This window comes from Gigantopelta aegis, chromosome 10 (genome assembly GCF_016097555.1).
Source record: "Gigantopelta aegis isolate Gae_Host chromosome 10, Gae_host_genome, whole genome shotgun sequence".
Taxonomy (NCBI): domain Eukaryota; kingdom Metazoa; phylum Mollusca; class Gastropoda; order Neomphalida; family Peltospiridae; genus Gigantopelta; species Gigantopelta aegis.
Window position 1 is genome coordinate 19,234,460 of NC_054708.1, and position 26,930 is coordinate 19,261,389.

A 26,930-nucleotide genomic window follows, 5' to 3' on the forward strand; every position below is an offset into this window, starting at 1 on the left:
GGCACCAAGCGAAAACGGAACCAAATTGGACAAAACGGTACCTGCGTTGGCTAAAACGGCATCGAAATTTATGGCTAAAACGGAACCTACGATGGCTAAAACGGCACCATAATTGAATTTTATTTTAACAAAACAACTTAACTTAAGATGGCGAAATCACATCGATTCAGCTGCTTTCAAGCTGTACTGATGTCCATGGCTCAGTCCATTTTGATTAAAAATTTGCAGTACATTTGGTGTCAAAGTGTCACATCACTATTAAACAAATAAAATGTTTTAATCTTGTCAACTTTGTTGTTAGTGTGTTATCGACTATTGGACGTCAAACATATGGTCATTCTGACACAGTTTTTAGAGAAAACCCGCTGTTGCCACATATGCAACTCTTTTATGATAGGCAGCAAGAGATCTTTCATTTGCGATTCCCACAGGGAGGATAGCACAAACCATGGCCTTTGTTGAACCAGTTATGGGAAAGACTTCCGAATTCACCCCCCCCCCCCCCCCAACCCCTATTCATCGCTCTGAACCCTAACCCTAATCCTGAAATTAAAAATAAGATAAGTTATATATATTTATATATGGTGCCGTTTTAGCCATGATAGGTTCCGTTTTCGCCAACAAAAATGGTTCCGTTTTCGCCAAAGAAAATGGTTCCGTTTTCGCCAAAGAAAATGGTTCCGTTTTGGCACGGTTCCGTTTTAGCCTGTACCCCTACAGACAGGATAGCATATACCAGTCGTGGTGCACTGGCTAGAACGAGAATAGCCAAATGGGCCCACTGACGAGGATCGACCCTAGACCGACCGTGCACCAGACGTGCGTTTTACCACTGGGCTACGTCCCGCCCCAGTACCACCCTAAGTGCATGCGCCTGTGGCAATACATCTTTTAAAATGCAATTTTTTTTCTGTTACTAATTATAAGACATTAGACCTGCATTTATTTTTTTCCACATATGGGTAATATCCATATGATATATCAGATACAAACTATTTTATCCCGATTTAAATAGTTTCTAAGTTATTATTAATCAGTAAAGAGGGATACAACTTACTTTTCTTTCTTTTTCTTTTGTGTGTGTGTGTGTGTGGGGGGGGGGGGGGGACCGATATAATTTAAATTTTCGCAATAAAGCAAAGATGAATATTTGAAATTTGAAATTAGCGTGTAAGTCATAGCTAATGTTATGTAATTACGCTAGCAAATGTGAAGCATCTGCCAAAGCAGGGATGTCGGGAATGCATTTGATAATAGGGCATCGGAGCAGTCGTAGGTACGGGAGAGGTATGCATATATAATCGTTTCTAACCGAAATATTGGAGCGGTAATTACCGCCCCTGCCTCCCCGGCACCGATGCCCTAGCTAGAATGACCTCTAGCCAACCCCTTTATTTATATGTTGCAGTGGAGAGCTAGAGATGTTTGTGTGTAATACTTCGGCGACCGTCGACGACCAAATGGTAGCCAGCAACTATGTCTCAAATAAAAAATTTGTTTTCCTAAATCTGATGTCACAGAGCTTTAGTTTGATTATTCTCGAGTCCAGCCATGACATCAACTTACATGTTGTTAACCAGTACCAACGCTACACGAAGAAACCCGACGCCCCTATGTGAAACGAACCTGCGCTGTACTTTCTTGAGGTAACGTAGAGCAAAGTGTGTGCCCACATGACACGCCTTGCGCACTTACTTACTTCCCGTTTAATGTCATGACTGGACTCGAGAATAAGCTGTGGCAGGCATCAGATGTAGGGGGAAAATGTGTATTTTAGACACAGTAGCCGGCTATTATTTGGTCGTCGACGATTGCCGAAGTATTACACACAGTCATCTCTAGTTCTCCACTACAACATATAAATAAAGAGGAGGGCTAGAGGTCACTCGAGCTACAACGCCCCTGCAAATGATGCGGAAGCAGCGTCCACGCCACTAGCCGATCCTAGCAGAAACTAGCGGCATGAAATGCTGGAGTGCGCTCGAATGTGGTGAGATTTTCAATCCAACAACCGGATATTATGGATCACAAATAAGAAAGGTTGGAAAAGCGACGAACAATTAAACATGGCCGCTTCTGGTAGCATGTGGCTAGGCAATTTGGTGAAAATGTCACGTTTTTCACAGTCTGTTGTCAGTAGATATGTCACCAGGTATAATTTGGGTCCATAATATGTTTACCAGTTTGTGCATTTTATGAATGCTTTATTTATGAAATATTCACATGTACTGATACAGAGTGCTAATCTGATGAAATAGTCATGTTTTCATAGTCCGATATTGAAAAGACCCAGTGAAAGTAAAAACTCCTCATATAAAAACCCACAAACCAACTGCCTATTTTCACTATAGTATTTGAATATGGAATCTAAAGTACTACCTAACCATTTTGATACTACCTAGACTTGAGGCGACCTCTGTAGACTGATGCCCATTCATCGTTACTACATTTTTATTGATGTTAAATCCATACCAGTGTATTACCATAATAATCATATATCCTGGAGTAAACAATAATCATGCACGAGGAAAAACTGTAAAGTAAATGTGTATTTATAACAGAAAAGCATTAAAATAAATATTATTTACTTAACTAGTTGGACCAGTGCTGTCTGGTGTATCGGCGCACCTAAGCATTCAAAGACCATTTTTTATGTGAACACTGAAATACTTAATAAAATATGTCTCTCACCAATGAAGCAGTGCATAATCTGAGATACTCTACAAATTGTTTTATGTCTGTAGTAAATAAACATTTAAAAAATTTCCATAAATGTAGACACCCCCGTTATATCCAAAACGATTTGCATGTCCAGTGATTCGGCGCAGTAGATGTGGATCAGTGACCTCGTTATTTATAGACAGCCCATGACCTCACTTGTAGCCCATAAACGCTACACTATTGTCCCAAGATTATTTTAGTAGGCTACATTTTGGTTTTGTCTTGTTAAAAAATATTACTATGAAAAAGAACGATCACTCATGACCCATCTCGTGATCAGTTTTGGAATCGTTTTTTTGAGTGGCACAGTGTTACAGATGCATACATGTTCATTGCCATGCATGGCTAAGATGTCTGCATAAGTATATGGATTTTTTTTCGGGTAGATTGTGCGCACACATGGATCTTATTTCGCATAATAATATTCTTAATATCAATAAGGCTGACGACCTACTTCGCGTTTATATACACGAAAGCAGGTGAATGATTTATTTTGAAATTATATATAATTATTGATAATTCTATTTTAAAAAAAAACATTAATTGTACCCTTAACAATAAATATTTTGATACTTGATTGAAATTGGAAACGGAATTGAACTTTAATTCGTTAAAAACACCGACAGCATGACAACTTCAGGGCTTCTAGAATCTTTATAAAATCCACTAGCCATAGGATCAGTGATTTTAAAAATTTACTAGCCACGATTAAAAATTCACTAGCCCTACTTTACTTTAAGTTAATAAAATTTTACTAAATAATAGTAATAATCAGATATGTCACATAAACAGGGAGATGGGGCTTACAACACTAACATTGGGGGTTGGGGTGGGGAAAAGATATTCATATTTATAAAATAAGACTTGACTGCACATTTGACCAAAACAAATCACTAGCCGTCAGACATGGCAATAATAGTTATTTACTAGCCCATCATTGAATATCACTAGCCATGGGAGTGGGGCTACCACAATCTAGAAACCCTGCAACTTCCTAAGCATACTTGAGCAAAATACCAAGTGTGCCGATACACCGGACACGGTTGTATATACACACTATTTGTTTTTAATATCTACTGCCGAATTCATCTGTGATCGCAAGTTTTTAAATAGAACCCACTTTTGGCATACTACGTAAAATGTATCAAATACTCCATAGTATTTACATGTTCCGTAATTCCAGTCTCAGAATCCTTGTATTTGGTATGGGAGAAAACAGATATATATATATATATATATAAACATTCATTCACGACAGATAATTCGTAACTCCTCGTAGCGAGTTGGTTCTTCTCTTTATTACCCATTGTCAATTTTAACTGATTTTTAATGTAAAAATTCCTCTGCAGTCTACAACAAAGCCATCAGCCATTACGTCATATAATCTTACGCACATTACATGACGTAATGTAAGTGACGTCATAGCATAACGGTGTTCTTTTTACAGCCAAATGTTTACAGTACAAAATAATACGACTGTATTTGCATTTGAAAATAATTATTTTTATATATTACTAAAGCCGCTGCTTATGAAAATGTACCATTTCATGTTTACGAAACAAGTGAGTCCATTTGTTTTTGTAAATCTTTGTATAACGTATGTGTAATCTGACTCATGAATGGAAACATTATATGAATGAAAGTGAAGTTCCGGCTATGACAAGCAACCAACCAAACATCGTGATTTTTAAGCCAGCCAATCAGTGGCTGTAGAAGCAATCTGCACACTGTGCAGAGATCGAAAAAATATTACCCCGTATATTTGAGCCCATATGGGTAATAAATATATATATATATATATATATATTTAGAGAATAACTAATGAGCTACGAGGAATTATGACTTATCTGTCCCGAGTGAATGAATGTTGTAAACCCGAGCCTTTGGCGAGGGTTTTACAACATTCATTCACGAGGGAAAGATAATTCGTAACTCCTCGTAGCGAGTTGGTTATTCTCTTTATTACCCATTGTCAATTTTAACTGATTTTTAATGTAAAAATTCCTCTGCAGTCTACAATAAAGCCATCAGCCATTACGTCATATAATCTTACGCACATTACATGATGTAATGTAAGTGACGTCATAGCATAACGGCGTTCTTTTTACAGCCAAATGTTTACAGTACAAAATAATACGACTGTATTTGCATTTGAAAATAATAATTTTTATATATTACTAAAGCCGCTGCTTATGAAAATATACCATTTCATGTTTACGAAACTAGTGAGTCCATTTGTTTTTGTAAATCTTTGTATATCGTATAAAGTATGTGTAATCTGACTCATGAATGGAAACATTATATGAATGAAAGTGAAGTTCCGGCCATGACAAGCAACCAACCAAACATCGTGATTTTTAAGCCAGCCAATCAGTGGCTGTAGAAGCAATCTGCACACTGTGCAGAGATCGAACAAATATTACCCCGTATATTTGAGCCCATATGGGTAATAAATATATATATATATATATATGGGTGTGCATTTTACAGTCGCCTCAGGCAAGTGAAAAAACCGTCTGGCAAGTCAAAACCTTATCGCGAGCCGCCCACCTGGCGTCATGTTTTTTTAATAGATTGACTTACTGCATGCGGCAACATTCACAGACAGTCCCAAAAATGAGGTATCCATTTCAACTGATTGGGGTTTTTTCTTGTCTAATCAGTGCACCACAACTGGTCAAAGGCTGTGGTACATGCTTTCCTGTCTGTGGAAAAGTGCATATAAAACATTCCTTGCTACATTAGAAAAAATGTAGCAGGTTTTGCTCTGATGACTAAGTGTCAGAATTACCAAATGTTTGTCATCCAGTAGCCGATTGTGTTCATAATTATAACTTCAAAACCTGCATAGTGATGGTATGTTTTATATGTAGACAAAAAATTGTCCTTCACAAAAATGTGGCAAACATAAACATAAAAGAAAACAAAAACATGTACTGTACTACATACATGTACCAATAAATATGCCACATAATTGTCTTTACAGATGTTACAAAGTGAGACACCTGGCGACTATGGCTACTGATGAGATTCCTACTAACTCTGCTAAACAAGAGAAGGAGGTTAATGTTGAACAGAATATTGGAGAAAAACAGTTGTCAGAGCAAAAGGAAAAGTTTGAGACAGAGTTAAAAGAGTTGAAGGTAATTTCATTGAGTGCCGATTCAGAAACACTCATTGTGGTGCTGATTCGGAAACGCTCATCGTGGTGCTGATTCGGAAACGCTTATCGTGATTCTGAATGCGAAAATCCGCCCATTTCCATATCTGCATTTTTGCATGTAGGTTACTACTATACAAAATTATTTACAAATCATCGAAGTGTACTTTTTAAGTTGCTAATAAATACTTTGCGATATGACGTTACTGCCAAGATTGACTTCTATTTTTTAACTGCACTGAATTCCCACTCATGGAAACACACATAGGGAAATTGTACTGTGTTTAAAAATGTGTGTGAAATTGCATTAGTGGAAAGCAGGCCTCGGATGTGTTTCAGTGTGATTATTATGCAGTCATACTGAGGTATGTTTTTTCAATATTGGCCACAAACATTGCATATCATCCGTCACGTGGTTCCAGTCAATAATGTTCCACAGGCCAGTATATTGCTTAATTTCTACCCCCGCTGAAGACTCGGTGGTTCAGTCTGATCAGAAACTTACATGGTTAGCTCCGAATGAGCAGAAAATTTCGCCAGATTGTCTATTAAACTTAAAAAATTGCAGAAATCCAGTTATTTTTTAACAGTATATCAATTATTTCATAAAATTATTTAGTACGATTCACAAAATGTTTTTAAAATTTGCAATTGGCTAATTTGGCGAGTGTCAGAGCTAGCCCAGACTTGTATTACACTCAACACATCTTTCTTTCTTCTTCATCTTAATATAAAAAGTTATTTCCCATTTTCTTCTGTAATTTCATACTTTTTTTCAACTCTCTGTTTCGGTCTCCTCCACCATATTGTTTTGAGTTCTAAAGAAACAAATCTCTTTGATTCGGCGTACCTCACAAAACTGTTTTAGTTGGAAAAATTCACTGTTTCTTTTTTTGCTTATTGTTGATTGAAAATTATATCTTTTGTTTTTCAGGATAAGTACATGCGTTCTCTTGCTGAAACGGAGAACGTCAGGACCCGAATGAAAAAACAGATAGATGACGCAAAACAATTTGGGATTCAGAATTTCTGCAAAGATCTTTTAGACGTCGCTGATGTTCTCAACCATGCAGTAGATAGTGTCCCGAAAGAGGAAATAACAAAGAAAAACCCACACCTTAAGAGTCTGTTCGAGGGCTTAATAATGACAGAATCACAGCTTCAAAAGACATTTATAAAGCATGGACTGCAGCAGATAATACCGAATAAAGGTGACAAATTTGACCCGTATTTTCACGAAGCCTTGTTTACCGTTCCCAGCGAAGAAAAAGACAGTGGGACTATTGCTGTTCTGCAAAAAATTGGCTACACACTTCATGATCGAACACTGCGACCAGCACTGGTTGGTGTGTTTAAATCATGATGTGGAAAAAAGCTCTTCCGACAGATTTTTAATACAATATTATGAAGAATAACTGTTACAAAAAAATATCTTGTTTATACACGACTCCATTAATTTGGTTTTACTGATGTCAGTGCTGGATAACGCATATGCAACCCACAAATACTGCCACAAGCTCGCATACATGGAACATTTTGTTTAGTATCGTGTCACAATTCGCTACGCAAGTTTCAGAGATCCGCTACACAAATTTAGAAAATGAAACCTTAGTTTTATTCTAATCAATTTTTAATTGACTAGAAATATTGATAATCAAGATTTTGAAAACAAAATGTTTCCTGACATAGTGACAAGATAATCAAAATTTATTTTATGGAGAATCGGTCACATGTTTTATGGTAAAAACTAACCATGTCAACAATACTAATAATTATTATGACAAAAAATAAATAATAATGAGTCGATCCATGGAGCTCACGAAAATCTCGGGGTCCGTAAGCATTTGCTACATTGTTAATCCAGCACTGGCTGATGTTGAACAATAGTGTGCCAATTAATAAAGAGCTGATAACATTTACGATGGATTCAAACATTTCTTTCGGTTGACATTGTTAATCCAGTCTATTTAAAACTACTTGTAGTGACAGCATGTTCCACATTGGTTTCCTCTGGGACCAAAGCGTTGTCATTAAGGACTTTATAAACAAGTTCATATATCTGCCACCTATATCGGAACTATTGATAAGAGAAACAACTGATTTCATTATGATTTTAAATTATTCATTTTTGAAGGCGGTTATCAACAAACGGATACATGCAGTGTGCAAAGTCATGTTTTTGTGCCTGTTTGTATTAAATATTCATTAGTGGTAGAAGGAAGAATTTTGAAAGGGGAGTGTCGAAAGTAAGTGTTAAGATATAAGATTAAACGAGACATATCAGGCAGGGCTAGCTCTGGTACTTACCAAATTCACAAGTTGTGAATGTCAAAAACAACTGGTGAATTTTATTTTAATTTGGCGAAATAATTTCATGAATAATTGATATTTTGTTACAAAATAACTGGGTTTCTGCAGTTTTTAAAGTTTTAATAGATAATTTGGCGAAATAATTTCATGAATAATTGATATTTTGTTACAAAATAACTGGGTTTCTGCAGTTTTTAAAGTTTTAATAGATAATTTGGCGAAATAATTTCTGCTGACCCAGAGGTACGAGTGTTATATTTGGTTGTTTTTGCATTTTGTTTGTAATAAACAACTACACATTACTCAATCCCACAAGTAATGTTTATATAAATAATGAATAAACCTGTAATGTTTTTATCTGACGTTTAACAGTAGATATTTTTTTCGGAATTTCCTGTTTTATGAGATGGTCAGAAATCATGAAATCGGCAAATCCACATAGTCTGATAAATTCACTTGATAAAGCCATAACAGGCAGATGAGTTTCATGAATGCTGCAAATTTGTTGATAACATCTGCCAAGAATGTTTGAAATGTTCACCAACGGATTGCATCCAATTGCGCTATGAGATTGCACATTTGCAAGTGCTTTGTGAATTAGATCCCAGATGTGTTTAAATTGATATCCCAAATATGTAATCTTTGTTTGATACTAGAAACTGAAGTACCTTTTTTTTTTAAGGTGCTCAAAAATTGTTAACCAGAATAAAAGAAACTATCTTTAAAATTATTTTATTATGATGTCATAACAATGATTCATGTTTAAAACTCAGAAGATCTGAAATGAATAAGTTAATGTCTTCATATGAGTGCAAATGTTGTACATAATAAATGCCCAAAGTCATTTGGCTTTTATAGGATGGACAGACACACCCATATAGACAGGAGTGGTGTAAAACTGTTAAGCAGTAACGTTATTTAAAAAAAATAAGTTGTTATATGATTATTAGTTTGTAGATTGAATATAAATAATATACAACTTAATATGTGGGTGTTCTACATGGGCGTACGACCGGGGGGGGGGGGGCAATTGCCCCCCCCCCCCCCCCCCAAATTCGGGCAAAACTGGGGGGAAAATTTCGGCCGTTTTTATCTGGGGAAAATTTCGGGCAAATCAACCCCTCCAGCCCCCCTAAATCAAAGAGTCCCCATACGCCCATGGTGTCCTATCATCTGTCCTGATGATTTAGATTATTTACACTGTGGTTAAAAAGTTTGTTTTGTTTAACAACATCACTAGAGCACATTGATTAATTAATCATCGCCTTTTGGATGGATGTCAAACATTTGGTAATTACGACTCGTAGTCATCAGAGGAAACCAGCTACATTTTTCTATTAGCAGCAAGGGATCTTTTATATGCACTTTCCCATAGATAGGACAGCACATACCACAGCCTTAGACCAGTTGTGGTGCATTGGTCAGAACGAGAAAAAAATATCAGTTGAATCAATCCACCACGGTGATTCCATCCAGCGACACAAGCACTACACTGTGGTTATAATGGTACACACACAGTTGTAAATAAATGGAAATTAGAAACCACCCCACTAAAGAAAAAGGCTTGAAATAGGAACTAAAATGTGAACCTAGACAGCATGGAGTGGGGGAGGATTTGGGAACAATTAGGACCTCTCAGATGTATTTTAGAGCATTGTAATTAAAACTGAATAACAAATTACATGTAAATAGCAGATGAAATGATTGTACATACATCTGAATTTGTTTTTTTAATGACACAATTTTCTATTTCACTCGCTAGATCTAAAAATGGACTGCTTTTTGCAGGCCATCATTTCAAGCCCAGGATTTGGAATATTTACATTGTAGTTCACGGACCACCCCCCAAAAAGCTCAAAACAATTGTACATTTGCATTCTGACAGAATAATTCAATTCACAAAACAAAATGTGTTTGCCAAATAACTACACAGTTAACCAATTTGCTTGTAATATAGTTTTATGATAGCAGTAAATCATGTCATTATCACCCATATTCCACGAATAAGAGTCTGTTATAGTCTGTTCGTGGTAAAAGGGAATCGATGAATTGGCAATTAACTATGTACTGTATAGTGTTAAAATTCATCTAAAAAGATATTAAAGTTTTAAACCCATATCAACTCTGGGGGGTTATTTTGGCAAAGAAAATGTATGGAAATAAAATTATCATCAAATTGTATAGATTAAAGCTCATTTCTAATACAGGGGTGAAGACAAGATGCTGGAACCATAAGTGTACGAGATAGGGGCGCAATTACACACACACACCTTAGTGCTAGAGCACAATTTGGGCAAAATGTGATAACCTAAGACATTTTTACCGTGCATTTCCATCATTCTGCTCTCAAAATTAGTTGTAATCAATGTAAGTATGCGTAGTGATTCGTTTACAACCCTATATAGGGTGCATGTTATTTGTAAAGAATTTTTTTTTTAACACTGATATTTAAAAAAACAAACATTTTAAAAGTTGATATGGCTTTAAAATGTAACGTTTTTATATGAATTTTAATGTTATTCATTATAAAATTACATGCCAATTCACTAGTTCCTTTTTGAAGCAAATGGACTATTGGTGTAGGATGTTGGTATACGACGTACCATTAAGAATCTGGTTTATCAGTGTGGAGATGTTTCATTTAATGAACAATTAAAAGTTCCAGATGTGTGTACATGTAAAATTAATAATGGGTGTCCAAACATGAAATACTTTATTGGAATTGCATGTCAGTTATATTTCTTGTGGTATTTACGTGCATTATATCATGATCAAATATTAAAAAAGTGCTGTTTGAAATGTATAAAAAATGTGGTAGTGTTACAAATTTGCTTTTGTTATTTGTTAGTCCTCAACCCGTACAAATGGAGGGGACTGTAGGTTTCATCTCTGTCCTTCTGTCTGCCCGTCCGGCTGTCCCACTTATACTTTCCCGGATGGGTTTTTTCACAATACCTTGATATATGGAGCTCCAAGTTTGACTTTCGTGACGATTTACCCATTTTTGACAGTTATGGTCCTTGCTCTTTGAGATACGGAAATGTGTTTCAAGACCTACCTACCACCCCCACCCTCCTCCACTATGCCTCATTATGTTATCAAAAACAAGGAGTGAGTAATAACTCAATATTGATTATGGTGTTGCAGAAGCTCGACTCGAGGTACTGCAAGTGCTTCATAAAATGTAGCAGGAGTGGAATTTAGCCCAATGATGTGCAATTGATCTGTCAGTAGGCCTATGGGGTTATTTCTCATTCCAGCCAGTGCTCAACAACTGGTGTAATGGAGGCCATGGTATGTGCTATTCTTAATGTGGGATAGTGCATATAAAATATTCCTTGCTATTAATGTAAAAGATGGCCCATAACCAGATTATTTTGTTATTAAAAACATTCATTCTTTCTTTCATTTCATAAATTGTGACCGTTGTCTAGGTGTTCTTATAGGTTGAATTTTACATAATTATCCATTGCATTTCAATTTGAGGGAGTTTTCGTTACCATGGAAACAAAAAGTCAGAATTACCAAATTTACTGGGTCCGAAGCACAACTCCAAAACCATTCAAGACGACTACAAGTTATTACGTGAAGGATAATTGCATTAATCCGACAGCAGGTTTGAACCACAGTATATATTATAAATTTTGGCACAACTTCACCACATTTGGGACTTTATTTGGTTGAGATCCACTCTCCTCTGGTAAAGTACTTGCCTGAAGTGTGTAATGCTGATTAAATATGTACAATTAGAAGTAGGTATGGAAGGTCTCTCTCCAGATAGAGAATGGTGTGCAGGGGAGGGTTTTGGACGTCGAACCTCTTTCTCCTCTCCCCCCCCCCCCCCCAGCAAATTTTCTCCTTTTCAATATACCGGCCTCAGTGGTGTAGTGGTACTGGGTTCGGATCCCAGTCAAGGCATGGGATTTTTAATCTGAGCGAGTGCTCCACAAGGCTCAGTGGGTAGGTGTGAACCACTTGCACCGACCAGTGATCCATAACTGGTTCAACAAAGGCCATGGTTTGTGCTATCCTGCCTGTGGAACGCAAATAAAAGATCCCTTGCTGCTAATCGGAAAGAGTAGCCCATGTAGTGGCGACAGCGAGTTTCCTCTCAAAATCTGTGTGGTCCTTAACCATATGTCTGATGCCATATAACTGTTTATTACCCTAGCGGTCAATCATAACGGGGAAAATATTTTCTGAGAGAAATATTCTGCATTGGTCTAACGAACAATACTATTGGACAATTTGACGCTTACAAACCAATGACATTGTCGGTACTAAATATGACATCACGATTTGGCAAACACAATATAACGTCATGTAGTTTAAAGAGTTTGCACTTACAGCTCTCCGGTTTTTGTTTTGTTAAATTTATAACAAAATGTCATTTTAATGAAATTCCTTATAGATTTTGTAGCAGAAAAAGAGAACTCGTTTTTGAAAATTATCTATTTATTAAATTACAAAATTATAGCAATTCTCAGAACAGTGCGTAAAGTGGTTTACATCGTTTATACAGGTTGGCAATCGTGCATGTGCGTCAAAAATAAAGGCTATTAGAGAAAAAATAGCTGAGGTAATAAATAGAATAACGAACTCGGTACCAGTTATTATCAAATTTATGTCCCTCGTGAAATAAATTTGATAATAACTGGTAACTCGTTTATTATCCTCTCTAAATAAAATGTGTTGAGTGTCGTTAAATAAAACATTTCTTTTTCTTTCCTTTTCAGTATATTTTACAGGGGGTGCATGACTTGGCTCCATTATAAACTTGTATCTGGACTACACCCTGCATAAATTCTTGCACACACTTCTCACTCTGGAATTCCTAATTTTGGCACTACTTCCTGTCCTTGTTGGGTTTGGGTTTTTTAACCATCTTTAATACATGGCCTCATTTGGTCTCAAATTAGACGTGAAAAAATATTAAATAAATTTATGCCACAATAATACAGGCTTTTAACTAGACAGAAATGGCATTTTGAAACTGAAATGGACAATTAGTCCTTTTTTATCTGTAAAGCCCCACATCTGGCATGAAGTCTCATAATAAATTTTTTTAACATTTTTACATGGTTTACAGATCACATATCACTCGCTATGTGAACTCCTAGTGTTATAAAATACTATGGCTGATAAATAGAGGTCATGGTATATATTTTTTCCTGTATGAAAGAAAGCACAAAAAGACCCCTGTAGCTTTTCGAAGTAAGTAGCTGGCTCTCTATTCAATATTTTTAAATTCGAATTTCATCCAATATACATTTGAACATTTATGTACATATTTGTAGTTTATTCATGGGTAAAACAAAATAAAATAATGCAAATCTGATCTTCAATAATAAAACAAGTTTATTATGAGGTCTAATGTAAGGCACATTATATAAGCAATGAAATGTTACAAATAGTTATAATTAATCAGCAGGTCTGAACCAAAATATACATTATAAATTTCAGCACAACTTCATCACAATTTGGGACTTTATTTGGGTCAGATTTAAAATTACACTTTTTAAACACCCTCCCCCCCCCCCCTTTCCATGTGTGGTAAAATACTTGCCTGAAGTAAGATGGGTCTTTATAACAGTAAAAATGTGTGGAATGCCGAAGCTTCTCAAATATGTACAATTACAAGTAGATACGGAAGGTCCATCTTCAGATACATACAAAGCAGGGGGGTCGGGGTCAGAAATGTTCTCCTTTTTTTTCAATATATTTTACAGGGGGTACATGACTTGAGCTCCCCTCTAAAACTTCGCTCTAGACATGCGCCCCCCCCCTCCCCCCCATAAACACACCACCCTGCATAAATTCTTGCACACACGCCTGAGAGATGAACATCCTCTAGAATTCCTGATTTCGGCACTACCCCAAAACTGTTCCTGTTAGTCTTTGATGAAAAGGTCATAGTAAGCCCTTACTTTTCAAGAAACTGCAGTTTTATTCAAAAAAAAAATTTCCATTCCATTATCTTCCTTATATATCCCCTCAGACCCACCGCAACATTCAAAGATGAGTATAAAAACGTAGTGATGACACATAATGGCAAATATGATAATTATGGTATACTTTTATCTTGCAATGTTAATGACTACGATAACCAACCACTAAAGTGTACCATAAAGTACTAGGGATGAAATCACAAATTACATTGTGAATAAGTAAATTATGAGTGTGTCTTTCAAATCAACATGACAATAATGAACACTACATACATTTATTAATAATTTTGAAAAAGATATAAAAAATTTAATATTGCGTAGTAAATACATTAGGCAAGTATGTTATGTTTTGATCAATAAATTTTTGATTATTTGGAGGTGAATTAGCAATAAAATAAATATTATGTGATTTTTTTTCTTTTTAATACACATGTACACTAAGACAAAGACAAAATGGTTTGTACTACAAAAGTATTATAAGCTACGTTCAATGACAGGTCAGTTACACTTTTCATTTTGTATTTTAAATCCAGTGTCTGATTTCACTTTTGAAAGTCACAAGTTTTCTTTTAATTACACACATTTAGCAAAAATGTTTGTCTTAGTCAGTGGTGGATCCAGAAAATCCATTTGGGGGGGGGGGGGGACCCAATGACATGAGATGGAATGCCAATGGAACTTTGGGGGAGGTTTGGAGAGAATTGTAAAAAAAAAAAAAAATTAATATATAATAAAATTATAACTGTCGCAAAATTTAGGGGGGTGGACCCCTGGTGCCCCCCTAGATCTGCCTGTTAGTATATGAGAAATTACCAAACGCAGGTCATGATACACCATTGCGTTATCTGTGATCTATAACCACTTGTAACATTTCCTCCAGATTTTACTGTCAATCCACATTGATTTCTGCTCATAAATCTGATGTGTGCCAATGTCATTTTAAGTTCAGTTAACCTTCCATTGTGAACAGTCATTCTAAATACATTATGGCAATAGCACTATCATTTTTATACCGATGGTTGTGATTGGTCAAATGAAAGGTCCTCTGGTCACTTGGTGACATTGGTTTTAAATTTTAGTTAGATTTACTAATGGAGGCCTAAAGTTGGAGTGGTCAATATCATTTCTGATTATATTTTGTAGGACTTCAAACTCCAAAATACTTTTGTTGAATTTTAGTGTACCATGATCAGAAATCATTTCGATGCTATAGTGGCAAAATGTGGTGGTGTCTACAACAAACCAAAGACAAAATACTACACCCTTAATGCAGTACAATAACAACCAAATTGTCATCATTGCATTGCGTTTCAAGTTAGCTAAAAACAAAATACTACACCCTTAATGCAGTACAATAACAGCCAAATTGTCATCATTGCATTGCATTTCAAGTATAGCTAAAGCGTGTGCACAGTCATTAGGTCTCAACCACTAAATAATTACCAATATATCACTAGAGTTATTATCAGTCCAAACACCAAAATAAATAATTAAAATTTTAAACTGACAATCAACAAAGTTACTAACAACATATAAAAACTGTAACCACAACCTTTGGACATAAAGTCACAAGCATATGGATTACTCCATTATTAATTGCAAATGATAGGACATGATCATTTTTTTTCGCTTTTTACTTCAACTATGTTTATTATCTGGCTGAATAAGTGTTTAATAATATTTATTCATAATCATAATCAGAGGTGTAATAATCAATACAATATGTATCTGTTCAGATATAATTTGTTTGGTTGAAAATACACATTTATGTTTTTTAATAAATTTCATAAAAAAGCATGTAATGCCATAGAAACGCTGACTGCAGTTTATAGAAATAGACCCCTTGTATGCCAAACAGTATTCCTGGAACTGATCATGAGACTTGTGATTTCATTCCTCAGACCATGTTCATAAGTTTTAATATTTTGATATCAACATTTTATTTAAACTTACTGAAATATGTGTATGTGCTGTATATATTGTGATACAACTGCCATAAATTGATTCATCATATCGTAGGCCTCATATCACAATAAAAGACTGTATCATCATATCATTACAGTTAACTTGATCATAACTGATGGAAAGAATAAAATAACAGGATGATCAATTGGTCAGCTTGTGACATTTGAGTCTGCAGTGTGTATTATATTTTGTATGACTTAAAACTCTAAAGTACTTTTGTTGAATTTTAGTGTACCATGATCAGAAATCATTTGGATGCTTATTTAGTTTAGTGGAAAGATTCTGTGGTGTCTACAACAAGCCAAAGACAAAATACTACATCATTAATGCAGCAAAATAACAGACAAGTTGTCATTAATGCATTGTGTCTCAAGTATACAGCAGTGGAAATGGATTTCAGTCTGAGACCTATTTCACAGATTGTTGTCATTGCGTCTGCGATAATAAAGAGACAGGAGTTGGGTCTGCTACATAACTGCCATTAGTGAGCAACTGTTCTTGTTGAGGTAAGGTCGCATTTGCTTCATCAAAACTTTGTGTCTTGTACTTTCCCATTTTCAATCGGCAACAAACCACATCCACCAGGAATCCAAAAAGACCTTGAAGCATACCTGAAAAATTATATCAAGTTATTCAATTAAGCATCATTAGGTTTTTATTCTTTCTATACTATTACTTAAAAATCCAATATCAGTTTTCAATATGTCTGCCACTAAACTGCCAATCGGTTTACTTGATTTACCAAGACCATTTTTTCACTGTGGAATTGTAAATGAATGCGCATGGATTGAACCATAAACATAACGAAGCAGTAGTTTCATGAAAAGAAAGATCTCATTGGCTGTTGAGCTCTTCAGACTGCCGGATTCGACAAATAGTCCTCGGTCTCAGCTATTGAATGTTTGGTATACTCTAAGAACAGAAAATTCTTTATTTAGCTCTTCAGACTGCCGGATTCGACAAATCTACTAATCCTCAGTCCTAGCTTAACAACTGTATTACTATAATACATCAACGGCACTAGCTAAGGCTAATGTGAGGGCTAGTGACTTTCTCAAACATCTGTCAAACAATATCAAACCAATTCATAAGATTGAGACAGGCGAAGAGGGGGGGGAGATGCACTTAAGTGATAGGTTGTATTAACTATACACATGTAAATGAGTACATACCTGAAACGGAGAAAACTCCTCCAATGATACCACACAACCGAACTAGAAACTGCCATATTGGTTTCCGATCTTCTCTGATGCGTATTTTTAATGAAGATAAATCATATTTAACAAATATGCCAGGAACACCATGGCTGCCTTTAGCATGATTGATAGTCCGATTCTGTAAATAGAAAAATAAAAAATCTTTGTAATCATTGTAATCGGCTGTAAGATGAATCGGACAAATTCATATTATTAAACTGCCACCGGGTACCACACTTATGACAAAATCATTAAAAACAGTTTTGAATAGAAACATCAAATATTAACTTTCTATACATCACTCTTAGCATGGAATTCATTTCTGATAAAACATGGTTCAATTTATACTCAATGATGTCATATTAAGATACGAAATAATAGGTAAAAATAAAATTATAGGCAAAACTTTTAGAGTCTAGACTTTGCCATGACATTAAAGTCTCAGACTTTTTACAGTTTTGAGTCTGGACTTTAATCAAAGTTTTATAAGCACTGGGCCATCTGATACGAATGACATATGGCCTAAACAAGTTGATACCAAAATCTAACTTAGTAACAATGATGTGATTTTATTGGTTAACTAGTATCTTAAATATTAACATCACACACTAATTACCAACTAATAACCAATCAGAAACAAGCTTTCAAATGAATATCATAAGGTTAATAACATGCACAAATCATGTAAATTTACCATTTCGCAGAAAAGCATTTATTTTTTGTAGTTCTAAACCTAGTAAACATATTTTATTAAATGGATGGCAAAAATTTGCTGGCAACCGCCAATACCACAAGGTTAATTTCCACACTTATCTAGATAATATGGTTTACTATTTCTAATCAGCAACAGAGTGCTGCATATGCACCTTTTTTCAAACAGGACAGCACATACCACAACATTATATATATTGGTACTAGTGTAACAAGCTGGTCAAAGGCTTTCCTGTCTGTGTGAAAGTGCATATAAAACATCCCTTGATGCATTAAGAAAAATGTAGCGGGTTTCCTCTGATTACTACGAGTCAAAATTACCAAATGTTTGACATACAATAGCCGATGATTAATTAATCAATGTGCTCTAGTGGTGTTGTTAAACAAAACAAACAAACACCCATTGGTGAGAACGCCATGTTATTTTTGGCTATGTGTGTTAACAATTTCAAGACACAGACTGTAACAAGAAACAGACTGGTGCTTGGACCAAGTAAAATGCAGAAAAGTAGTACTATGGGAGCTGTATTATGAATGCACCTGTCACTGTTGTGTAATCCAGGCACTATTTCGCACAAACTAGTGACAAATGGGATACATTAAATAAGGTATAATTCTATACAGCTTGTTTGTAAAACAGCAATGAACAACACAACACTTTAAAATAACAAGATAGCCTATATAGCAAATTACAGTATTTCTAAGGAGAACTCTACAGAATACTCAGTCTGATACAAACAGAAAACTAAAACAAATACTGTACCCTTTCGGTAACAGAAAACTGAAACAAATACTGTACCCTTTCGGTAACAGAAAACTAAAATAAATACTGTACCCTTTCGGTAACAGAAAACTAAAACAAATACTGTACCCTTTCGGTAACAGAAAACTACAACAAATAGGTACCCTTTCGGTAACAGAAAACTAAAACAAATACTGTACCCTTTCGGAAAACTAAAATAAATACTGTACCCTTTTGGTAACAGAAAACTAAAATAAATACTGTACCCTTTCAGTAACAGAAAACTAAAACAAATACTGTACCCTTTTGGTAACAGAAAACTAAAACAAATACTGTACCCTTTCGGTAACAGAAAACTGAAATGTGTCTTCATTTGTCGAGTACGTTCTCACTTCTGTGGGAACCACCTGCATGAAATACTGGTACATGTAATAATCTGAAAAATTAAAGTAGAAATATTATTAATGAATATCATTTTCTTGCATTTTTATATAGCATTTTTTTGTGCATAAAAATAATGGCTCTTGGCCTCAGGTGCATTATCTGGTACAGATTGAAAATATGTTTAATAAAACATCTTATTGGTATGACAATGTGTTGCAATATGAGGGTATGTACTATATATTTGTACTGAATTCATGGTTTAATCTGTCCTTGGCAAAATTGCCAAAAATTAAATTTAGTAAAAATACACATGTATGTCATTACCAATTCACTGAAAAGCTAATTCAAGAACTGTGTGTCATTTTTATGTGTATAGCAGGGGTGGGGAAAAATAAAATTGTCAATCGGTCCCACGTTGATGTCATCACTACCGGGGGTAGAGGGATAAGAAGAAAGGAATACAAATAAAAATTATAAAATCATTTAAAAGGTGATATTTGCTAAATAGTGTTTTAAAAACAAAATCATAGTGGCATTTGTATATTTTTATCTTGAATCATGAACGCGAAATGATAAACATCAAAACATGAAAGAAAAACAAAATGTTTGATCACATCAGCGAAAAAAAAATATTATATTTATTTTACATAATGGAATAAATAATATAAAAAAAGGAATAAAAGTTATGCATTTTAACTCATATATGTATGAAAAGTACCAGTATTCAGTAGTCCTGAAAATTAATAAACAATAACACCGTTGGAGCGTTTGACAACTTGAGCTGGCACACGTTTAGACAAAGCAATTAATAATGTTGTCGCCGATTGGATGACATTTGACCTCTCCTGGCTCTGAAGATAGCAGGTTTAGCTATTCCAGCTCACTCCCACTTTTTAAAAAAAAAGAGGTGTAAACCTTTTTTCTTTTTTTTTTAAAGTCCTTTATAATTATTTCATACACTACATTGAACAGTCAACAAGAAACACATTTATTGATTATTTCAGTATATTTTATGCTATTTCAAGCAGTTTGTATTTCACAAAAGCCTCTTGCCTCGGACTCTGACACTCGACCCGACAGAGTTCCGTACACAGGCGTTGACATGTGTTGATTGTGACCAGTTGCAAACTCTGGGTCCTTTGTTTTAATTGGAGTGTAATACCTTGGTAGCTTTCTCACCAAGAATGATGCTATTGTTAACGTCTGTTTTATCTCGTGACCAGCACAGCGGCTTTGACAAATGTCTAGCCTAGTGGCAGTAGATTGATTGTAGGTTCGACTTATGGCAGACTTTAAAATCGCAGACTTTAAAATCACAGACGTCAGAAACACCAGTCAGTTTGACCACTATTATATATTTATTATTATTTTAAATCATGCACAAGATGCCAATGTCTGGGCAGGCCGATCCAGTTGGCAGATAGGAATTTGTTCCTATTATAGAAACGGACAGGTGCTTCGGACCGACAAGAATGACAAAAGTGGGACCGGCAAACGCACGTTTTTGAAAAATAATTTCGGTCTCAGAGATCGAGAATCGGTCCCAGACCGGGAAAAAAGGGCTTTTCCCCACCCCTGGTGTATAGCTGTTTTAAAAATAATTCTGTTTAACTAAATGTTATTTGAATCTGAATACATATTTTTCTGATCAAATTCGGCAAATTGCTATTAATTTTTGGCGTCCAGCTTAAACCCTATGAATTATAATCGTACAGTTATCATGGCTTGTTGATAAATTGTATTGTGACATGTGTAATAACAGTTTTGTCCTATTACTTGATTCTGTTAACCTTGTACTGTTAAAAAGTTATATCAAAATTGATGTTCAATAATTACACATTTACTTAAATCTAAAACCTTACTTGCTGAGGACAGTGTATTTTTGCAGGTGTTAATCTCTCTTGCTTAAGTGACTGAATAGGAGCATGTAAGATCCATATAGTGGGGGTTTTAAAATATTGTTTAAATCTTACGATCATTTGTTACGTGTTCTTCACCATCTAGAGGATACACAGCTCCTGACACTGGAGTACCAAACGAGAAATGATCTATTCTGTGAGAAAAGTTGTAATCTGAAAAACAGTTGACACCAAATACATCAAACACACATTTTATTAAAAATATATGTTTAGTGGGAATATAGGGATGTTTCACATTCCAAATCCATATAATTTCCCTTCATAATCCATTATCAGACAAATATTAACCTTACAATCCATGGCACTGTGCCTTCAATGGAGTCAGTTTATGTGCAAAGTTCTGTATGAAAACGGTCAAATCCAAAGCTGTATCATAATTTACAGAGGGTAACTAAAGTTAAAGTTTGTTTTTGTTTAATGACACCACTAGAGTACATTCATTTATTAATCATCATCGGCTATTGGATGTCAAACATTTGGTAATTCTGACAAAGTCTTAAGAGAGGAAACCTGCTCCATTTTTCCATTAGGTTGAACCGGTAGGTGACTAAAAATACTATTAATAGGAAATATTTACAAAGGGGATTTACCTCTTTCTGACATCATGATGGCAATGTGAGCATGACCTCTAGGAATCACAGGTATCGATCTGTTTTAAAAGGAAACAATAAAACTTGTTTATTTAAAAGTTGTTAAAATGGAAATAATGACAAATATAATATACATGTTTAATAATAATAATATGAGATAATGACACAGCTAAAGGTTTTTAACAATGTTAAATGCTTGCCTGAAAAAAAAAAATTGCACTAGGGGGAGTTTTCCAGGCAACACAGGCATACATCCTGTAAGGAGCATATAACACTAAGAAAGTAAGAACAACTGATAAATTGAAAAAAATGAGATAAAATAGAGCAATACATACTTCCCAGCAGTAACATGAAAATTTCCAGCAACCTTGCTGACCTCAAAAGAACCATGAACTCTGCAAGCATCTGGGGGACCTACCCCTGGAATTTCTCTGTAATAAATAAAAAATATTTTTATAACAAAACACTGCACGAAAATCCCAAACAAGAAAAGTTTAAACATAAATCACTTTTGTTACAATTTTCGTCTTCATGATTTTAACTCTTTATCTATTTACCTTGTATCCATTTTTTCTAGTAGCTGTTTAATATAATAAAATATTAGATGGCTGCTAGGATAAATGGATACAATCTAAATAGGTAGAGAATAACAATCCCCTGGTGAACACAGACGGATGCCGCCGAAACATAGGAAGAAAATTGTAACAAGTGATTTATGAATTTATAGTAACACTGAAAATAAACTAGAAGTAAGACACGAGGGTTGCAGGTTGAGCTTCACACAAAGATTGCTGTATAACATGAACTTGTAAACAAGTATACTGAGTGTGTCTACGGGATTAGTTTTCATTTCTGCTTTCCGAAAAAGAATTTGACATCTCTCCTTTTTTTGGTTTTGTATATCAATAATTCCATGATGCCTTAGTAACTCAGTTTATCCATTTACCATTTTTTTTAATCATTTGTTTCATGAAGCATTAGTGAAAGTATTTAATGATCTGCTTTAACATTAATACTGTTCTGCATTTAACAAGTTTTCTAGCAAACTACCTATGAATCTCACCAGTTTACAGTACAAGGAAGAAAGGAAACGTTTTATTTAACGACGCACTCAACACATTTTATTTACGGTCATATGGCAGATATTGAGGGAGGAAACCCACTGACGCTACTTCATGGGCTACTCTTTTTGATTAGCAGCAAGGGATCTTTTATATGCACCATCCATCCCAGACAGGATAGCACATACCATGGCCTTCGACTTACCAGTCGTGGTGCACTGGCTGGAGCGAGGAAATAGGTTTACAGTACAATGTTCTAGATACGACTTTCTCAATTTTTAATCTCACCTTTTAGGCATGCCTCCTCGAAAATTGGGATACTCAGATTTCCACATCATCTCCTGAAGGGCGTGGTATTCCTCCATCAAGAATCCATTGATCTGTCGTATAAACGCTTGGTATTCTTTTTGTTTTGGAGACAACTCAAAGTAAACTGGCTCCTCCTTCAGTTTGCTGTAACTCTGAACATCCTGGCCTGTCTGGTCAAGTACGTCGGCACCAATTGCTGAAATATACAATACTTACTGTCATTTACCAATGTAAAATAAACAGAAGGAAAGGAAGGAAATGGTTTATTTAACTACGCACTCAACACATTTTATTTACCGTTATATGGCTTCTGACATTTGGTTAAGGACCACACAGATATTGAAGGAAGAAACCCGCTGTCTCCACTTCATGGGCTACTCTTTCCGATTAGCAGCAAGGGATCTTTTATATGCACTATCCCATAGACAGGATAGCACATACCACAGCCTTTGATGCATCAGTCGTGGTGCACTGGCTGGAGCGAGAAATAGCCCAATAGGCCCAATGATGGGGATCAATCCCAAACCAACCGCGCATCAAGTGAGTGCTTTACCACTGGGCTACGTCTCGCCCATAAACTAAATAGTGCATTTTAACATAACATTACTATTATAATTTATATACTAATAATTACACATAATAGTAAATAATAGTAGTTTATATCATATTTGTAACATATAAAAATAGTATTTTGCATTGGATTTGTAACATAAATATATAATAATTACATAATATTTTATGAATGAACAAAATATGAACACAGTAATCAAGGCATTTTTATAGAATATTTACAAGTGACACATCTCACAGTCATGGTAATATTTTAATACAATGAACAGTAATTATGGTTTAGTTATTGAAACAAGTGAAAATTATATTAGAACAATATAAGCTGTTCATACAACTGAAAAAAAGACACCTAAATTTATTACTTTAGTCATCTCCTTAGTTATACTTTTCTATTACTATATAAGAAAACAAATTTCGTTGTCAAAAATACTTACACCCACATTGCATGGCTATAGTCATATCAATGTTGATTCTTACTTTCCTGAAAAAGCATACAAATTCTATGTATTTGTTTTATTTTTAAAAAATAAACAGATTTAAAACCAACAAACAACACGTTTACTTAGATTCCATTTACATGAAAATAATAGCTCATCATATTATTGAATTACAATGTAAATATGAAATACATTTTTAAAAATAAAATCATGCTATGTACATGTAACTTCTCTTGACAGCTCTACTTTATCCCACATCTTAATTCAAAAGTTTACCTCTAAAACTTCCTAAATGTTTCTAGCCATTCTATGTATGTATGTATGTATGTATGTGTGTGTATGTATATATATATATATATATATATATATATATATATATATATATATATATATATATATATATATATATATATATATATATATATATATATACATACATACATACATGTATATATATATATGTTTGGGGTTTTTTAAATTTATTATTATTTTGTTAATATTTTGGGGTTTTTTTTATTATCCTGAAACCAGTTTCTATTGGTCAATTATGATGACCGATTAAAGCAAAGTCATAAACATATACTAGCAGATTATGACTTTTGACATCACACAAGTCTTGCGGAATGTCCCATTCTTACCTTCACAGGATAAAGGTGATATCCAATGTCATTAACTAGTTATTATCTATTTATTGTTTCCGTCTTCTCTTTTATTCAAAATAACTTATAAACAAACCAATAAGAAAAATGGGCCAATTAACCTGAACCGTTTTAGATACAAAATATCCAACATACCCGGTGAAATTTGTGTCAACTTGGTAATCAAACTGCAGTTCAGTGTTTGTGTAGTATTCAAATTCAGAAATAATAAGGATGAATATCAAAATAAAAGTGAGGATGGATACTGAAAAGAAAAAGTAATTACAAATAAACACATAAAATAACAGACAAGTCAACATTATGTTAAAATATGCTAGATATCATCTTTCACTCATTACCAAAAATGCAAATGGTAGTTTTTAAATTTAACCTATAACTTGTTACTATAATGCATGTGTATAAATGAATTCATTTCAAAGGAGTCGATCATGGATGTATATTATTTGTAAAATCTTTGAAAAAAAATGGAAATGACTTGGGAACTGGTAATTAACCAAATATCTTTTTGTAAATTACCTGTATCATTATAGTGAAAGCATAAGAATTGTCTGGAATCATTAGCTGCATTTGGTTACATTTGTGAGCACAAGTTAGTCACAGCTGATATGTATATCTATGTACTATCCTAAACTATAGAAAATCATCTCATTTAATTTCTGATTGATAAAAACTGCATGAGCTTGACCTTTGATTGTCATCTTTTGTTCACAAAAGAAGCCTTGATCTGCCAGTTACCAAAAACACAACAATAAAAAAACAGGTGGTAAAATGCAGAAATTAATTTTCAATTATTTAGGTGTTTTTGCAGTATAACACTATGTTAAACAGCCCTCTACAGTCATTGTGACCAATTTGGTCACATATGCGATCATTTTTTCATTTGACAACTAAAACAGAAGCAGCTATTTGGCTCCTACGTGGAAAAGTTAACATAGTGGTCTGTTGAACGATATTGAAAACAGACACCTTCTAGTTCTAAAAGAAGTAACCAGACCAGTGAATTTACATGGTATCAGTATGGTAATATCTTAAATGGCTCCCCATAATCTAAGGGCAGCAATTAATCACTCCTCAGAATTTTTTTCAAGTGAGGTCTGAGAAACTGTCATATGACCGTGTTAACATTCAACTGTATGACATGCATGTACATTGTATATTATTAGTTTGCGATCATCAAACAAGCAATTTCTTGACATATACATGTATAAAAAAATTGAGACAGCTATGTACCCTTCTCTACTGCATGTAATATACATTCTGACATCATAAACAAGGCAAGCAAGATGGTAACATTTTGTTGTTAGTTGACACTACATTGGATAAAGTAAATAATATTGTTGTTAAATGGGTCTGACTGCAATTAGCTTTTTCTTGATAATGAGATGGTTTCTGATAGGTCGAGGATATTAAATAAACTTGTAAAAAATTACTTACTGCCACCACCAGAAACTGTTGTTTCTTTGTAACTTTCTGGTACCTTTGGAAAAGCATCCAGTTCTTTCACGACCTTCAAGGCCTGTTTTCTGTTTGCAGCATTTAACCTTCTCATCTTTGTTACCGAGTTTTTAATGAACTACAGTTCCAGTTTTAGAACACATTTCTTTCAACAGTCACAGTGAAATCAAATGGAACACATAAAATCCTATAATCTAACAACAAAGGCATATGCCAGGCCTGACAATGAATTGGATATTAATTAAAAAATTAATCTAAACTTTTATTTACTCAGTTTATTTACTGTCACAGTGTCATGAGTTTATGTCACTATCAATATGATGAATATCATTATAATATCAGCGACTCACGGTGCCGTCGATGGCCTAACAAATAAGGGTTAGCGCACGTTGTAGGTGGGTTATTTCGGTTATGTAATCATGCAAAATACAGTTATGGCTATTTCGTAAAAAGTGCATGTCGATACTTTGTGATTGCCATTATGACACAAGAGAAATGTATAAATTGAATATGTTGACAGCTTAAACGTGGAATTGTCTGTTACCGGAAACACATAACAGGAAGTGATTTGTCACAGTTGGTATTTCTCCTCCATTAATATTTGATATCCACACTACCGTACAACTTACTTCAAACAAACAACCAAAAAACCTCACAAACAAACATTAATTTTAAAATGACAAATAAACAAACAACGATATTTTTGTTCACAATATAGTTTGGTAGACAGATTGGGTCCACATATACTTTATTGTAATCCTTTAAATGTCAAGTAAACGAATTTTCATGTTCC

General features: G+C 34.5%; 2 protein-coding genes across 2 annotated transcripts; one reads left to right on the forward strand and one right to left on the reverse strand.

The window, feature by feature from the left end:
- Positions 1-2,049: 2,049 nt before the first annotated feature.
- LOC121383157 (grpE protein homolog 1, mitochondrial-like) lies at positions 2,050-11,018 on the forward strand. The gene is made up of 3 exons (XM_041512984.1): positions 2,050-2,152; positions 5,708-5,864; positions 6,816-11,018. The coding sequence occupies exons 1-3, from the start codon at positions 2,067-2,069 to the stop codon at positions 7,242-7,244; spliced, it is 672 nt and encodes a 223-aa protein (XP_041368918.1). The 5' UTR covers positions 2,050-2,066; the 3' UTR covers positions 7,245-11,018.
- Positions 11,019-13,531: 2,513 nt separating this feature from the next.
- Positions 13,532-26,692, reverse strand: LOC121383043 (endoplasmic reticulum-Golgi intermediate compartment protein 2-like). The gene is made up of 10 exons (XM_041512802.1): positions 26,117-26,692; positions 24,818-24,926; positions 24,021-24,067; positions 22,996-23,212; positions 21,982-22,077; positions 21,647-21,705; positions 21,111-21,209; positions 19,092-19,189; positions 17,277-17,439; positions 13,532-16,715 (listed from the first exon to the last, which is right to left on the reverse strand). The coding sequence occupies exons 1-10, from the start codon at positions 26,229-26,231 to the stop codon at positions 16,531-16,533; spliced, it is 1,188 nt and encodes a 395-aa protein (XP_041368736.1). The 5' UTR covers positions 26,232-26,692; the 3' UTR covers positions 13,532-16,530.
- Between the last annotated feature and the right edge of the window lie 238 nt (positions 26,693-26,930).